The sequence below is a fragment of the Halyomorpha halys genome, unplaced genomic scaffold (genome assembly GCF_000696795.3).
Source record: "Halyomorpha halys isolate HHAL.00 unplaced genomic scaffold, Hhal_1.1 Scaffold1311.1, whole genome shotgun sequence".
NCBI lineage: Eukaryota > Metazoa > Arthropoda > Insecta > Hemiptera > Pentatomidae > Halyomorpha > Halyomorpha halys.
In genome coordinates, this window is record NW_027115302.1 from 274,317 (window position 1) to 278,483 (window position 4,167).

At 31.5% G+C, this 4,167-nt stretch overlaps 1 protein-coding gene across 1 annotated transcript in view; it reads right to left on the bottom strand.

The window, feature by feature from the left end:
- Positions 1 to 2,879: 2,879 nt before the first annotated feature.
- The window catches only part of Ccs (Copper chaperone for superoxide dismutase), an 11,729-nt gene continuing 10,441 nt past the window's right edge, over positions 2,880 to 4,167 (bottom strand). The window contains exon 6 of the mRNA XM_014434136.3: positions 2,880 to 3,161. Coding sequence (XP_014289622.1) covers positions 3,017 to 3,161 — 145 coding nt within the window. The 3' untranslated portion in view covers positions 2,880 to 3,016. The remainder of the gene's footprint in view (positions 3,162 to 4,167) is intronic.

Consider the following 4,167-nt stretch of genomic DNA (forward strand, 5'->3'; position numbering starts at 1 on the left):
TATATATATGAGGTTTAAATAAGTTTGATCAGTTTTACCCCGGTAAATTCTATAACGTTTATAATCAGATCTTTTGAATGAAAGGTACTCTTCCTTGTTTTAAGTATTTTATTTTATTTCATTAAAAACAATAAAAACGTTTCAGGATTGCCAACCCATCATCAGGTATCTACTATTTGATTATTGGCGCAACAGACTGTAGAGATCCAAGGCCTCCTACAATCTACTTAAGAAATACATCGCGTGTTTCTTGACGTGGTTTTCATAGGGGGGATCCGTCACTCCCACGCCTATTTTTGTGAGTGTCACTCATTGGCTGATGGGCCTTACAAATGCCCGGGGGGGGGGGGAGGTTGTGAGTGAGTATTGTAATAATTTTTGATTACTTTAATGAAAACTAATTATAGTAACTAGTAAAAATTTATGAATCTGCCAAGTATCGTCAGAGGGGAAGAAAAATAGTGCTACTGTCACCCCCTTCTACTATAAATTCTCAAATTCATAATACTTAATCAATATATCGCAATTTCTTTTTTTTAATTCAAAATAAATACCTGATTAAAACATCTTTTAAAATTACATTTAATTTTCTCCTTATTAGTCTCATAATGCTAAGATGTAGAAGATATAACTCTATAACACTCGTATAGTTCTTAGCTATAAAATAACTGAAAAGAGAAAGCAAACAATTAATTTTGCTATATTATTTTAATTTATTTACATGACTGGTTGTTGAACATAAGCTATCATAGCTCACATATTGTCATGAGTATTTATTGATTATTGTATATCTTGGTCAATTAATGTCCAAAAGCCTTTAAAATACTGCAATTTCTGATAAATAATTAAATAAATGAATTGTAAGTAAAACACTTACGGAAGCATATTACTGAAAAACAATTTATTTCTAAAAAATATGAAAAAAAAATCTATTTCTCGATGCTTCTTTCATTAGACATATTTTTTTCTGAAAATTTTCTACCTCTGTGTGCTAAGATAGTAAGCATACCATCTCCTCAACCTACAAGTCCTCACATTTATTTTAGCCCTTTGTTTCCTCTATGGTTTTTATCTTTTTTAACTTCTGGTATCCTTTCATTCAATTATTTAGTAGTAAAAATAAAATTATTACCAGAAAAAAAATTAATCATGTTTGAAATATTTTAATTATTATTTCTTATTTAAGATAATTTAAACATTTTTAACCGAAGCCAGATAAAAATGTATTATAATGAATTGATGATATTTATAAAAAAAAATCATAAATTTGAAAAATATTAACAAAAATAATAATGGTCTAAAGGAATGTAATAATTGAAATGAGTTTCTGGTCTGATGTGAGCTCTAAATACTGCCTGCTTAATCAATGTTTCAGTTTGCTAGAGTGAAAGGTAACGAGAGTTTGTAAGGAAATGAGTCATAAAAATAATGAGCCCCTTAACACTAATTGAAAGGCTCACTCTTATAAATTTATAACTACAAAATTTAACTAAATTAAAAAGCTTCTTTTTCACCTAATGTTTGGTACTAGTAATGAATTAGTGCTTAATGAAGGCTCTTATACCCCAAAATTGAAATGGTAGTTATGATGGACAGTGGGATCATATAACTTAGTAGAGGAAGGAAGGGTATAGCCACTTCAACTCTTGGTAAAATCGGGTGAAAGAGGCATCCTTGGATACCCTGAAGATTAAACACAAAGCAATTAATCTACTATTAATTTTGCTTCAAGATCCCAGAGACACCTCAGTAAACAGCACAATAGTCAAAGTGGGGGAATATGAAGGAGATAACCGGGAGCCTGTAGGTTTCAAAGAGTAGTAGATGACAAAGATGATTTAATCACTTTTTCCAGAAAAGAGTTTTGTCAAAGGTTTTCTACAGATGAGTGGAATTTTATCATAAACAATACCATTACCAATAGTATTGGGATAAGTGGATACCAGTTGGACAAAAGAGGATTCAAAGAGATTATGGAATAGAACACGGAGAAGTCAATAAATAACAGAAGAAAGGATATGGTTGAAATTTTAACAAACATGTATTCTCCAGGAGGAAACTAAAAGAATGGAGTAGGATTTTGCCCTTGAGACTAACCCCTTGTGATTAGATCTGCCATGGCAAATGAAAGAGTAATTGGGAATTATTCCTATCAATATATAATTGATACAAATATAATTATTCTTAATCCATTCCCCGAAGCTTAACCTCTTCAATATGTTAATAATTGTACCTGGATTATATTTTATCTTTTAAGATACACAAAACTTACTTTACATTCAGAGCATCCCCATTTTTTTAGGTTTGGGTCAGGGAAATCACATCAGGCACATTTAATGTACTTACTTATACAATACTTTGACAAACATTACATGGAATTTCATTTTATCATCTCTTTTACAGTTAACCATTGTCACTGTTGAATAACAGTGTACCAGTTTCTTTACGCAGAGCAACTCCTGGCTTTCAACCAAACAATCCGCACTTCTACTAACTGATACAGTTCAACTAATCTCTTAAATTATTTCAATGTTTTCTCACCATTTCTCTCAATAATCACTCTCTCTAGTGCCACAATAATCCACTATGGATGATTTAGAAGGAATATTATGAGTTGATAAAAAGTTTTAAATGGGATTTCTGCTTATTAGCAGAAATTATTACTGGATGACAAAAAAGGAACACAACTGAGATTTTTACTTCTCGAGGGATACTCTTAAGACAGTTAAGGGATATTAAATTAGCATTAAATATCAGCCATAAATATGATAACTAGTTCTGTTGTATCTTGTATTTACCATAGAGTTACTAGTGATTTAAATTTGTTATTGTTTGGTAGTTTTAGCTAAATTTTGAAGGTAAAAAAAAAAGAAGAAAGGTGTGATGAAATGAAATTTTATTGATTTACAAAGTAAAAATAAAGAGTAACTATGTTTTAATATGAATATTTACAGATAATTTTGGTAATAGGCAGTTCTAAGAACTTTTAAACATGGAATGTCATTGGCTGAATGTTTTAAAGAGATGACTGAGGCTGCCTTCGACCAGGACCTGCTAGGGGGCGATTCCTTTCATCCCATATTGTTACTCCATCACAGGCACAAATCTGCTTAGCGTTTTGAAATAACCCAGCAGATCTCGAGATAATACCACAAGCAAGCCTGAAAAATCATTTTTTTTTTAAATTAACATTCTTTTAAATGTACATGAACACTGGAAAAAATACTGAAACATCATTCGGTCTAATTGTAATACAGTCACATATGTAAATGAAATGAAAAATAGTTTATTATTCTGGGACTAGTTCTCTTTAGAACAATTACAAAGGTAATTTTAATTTGATAATAATATTTATTGGTCATAAAACAGTGAGGCCACACTTAATTATAACTTATATACAGAAAAGAAAAAATAGATTAATTAAAAAAATAACTGACTAAATAAAAAACAACACAAAAAGGTAATTACAAAATATTAGATTGGTGAAGCAAAAGGTAGTTAAATAGAAGGGATTTAAACAAGAGAAGGGTTGGTATATGACGTATGTTAGCAGGAAAAGAGTTCTAGAGATATGCAGCTCAGGTAAAAAATGATTTATCAAACGCAGCAGTGGAAGGTAGATGTCAGATAAACAGGACCTGGTAGTATAGGATTGGACTGAGAATTCAAATTGCAGGTTTTCTAGGATATTGGAGGGACACTGAGTTCTAATTACTTGGAATAGAAAGGATGGATAGAGTCACTTCTGCTCAGCGTAATACTGGGTTATGTGCGTATCTCTGATGATCCCGAAAATAAACAGTACAGGGCAATTCATAAGAGGTTTAAGTTTAGATTCGATATTACCCGAGAGTTCACCGTATACCAGGCAGCCATGATAAAAGTGGGGGAAAACAAGAGAGGAAACTAAGAGTTAACGGGTTTTAAGTGGAAGGAGATAACGGATTCTATTGAATTGCTTTAAAGTTGCTATGGTTCAACGGGAAATTTAGGCAATGTGTGGTTTCTTGGATAAAGTTTGATCAAAAGTGGTACCAAGATTTTTGGCTGACCTACGGAATGAGTTAGGAGTATTGTTTAGGAAAAGGTTGGGGGTCCTAAGATATATTTAAGGAGAGAGGGAGATCCAATTATGATAACTTTAGTCTTTCAAAATAAAGTTATATA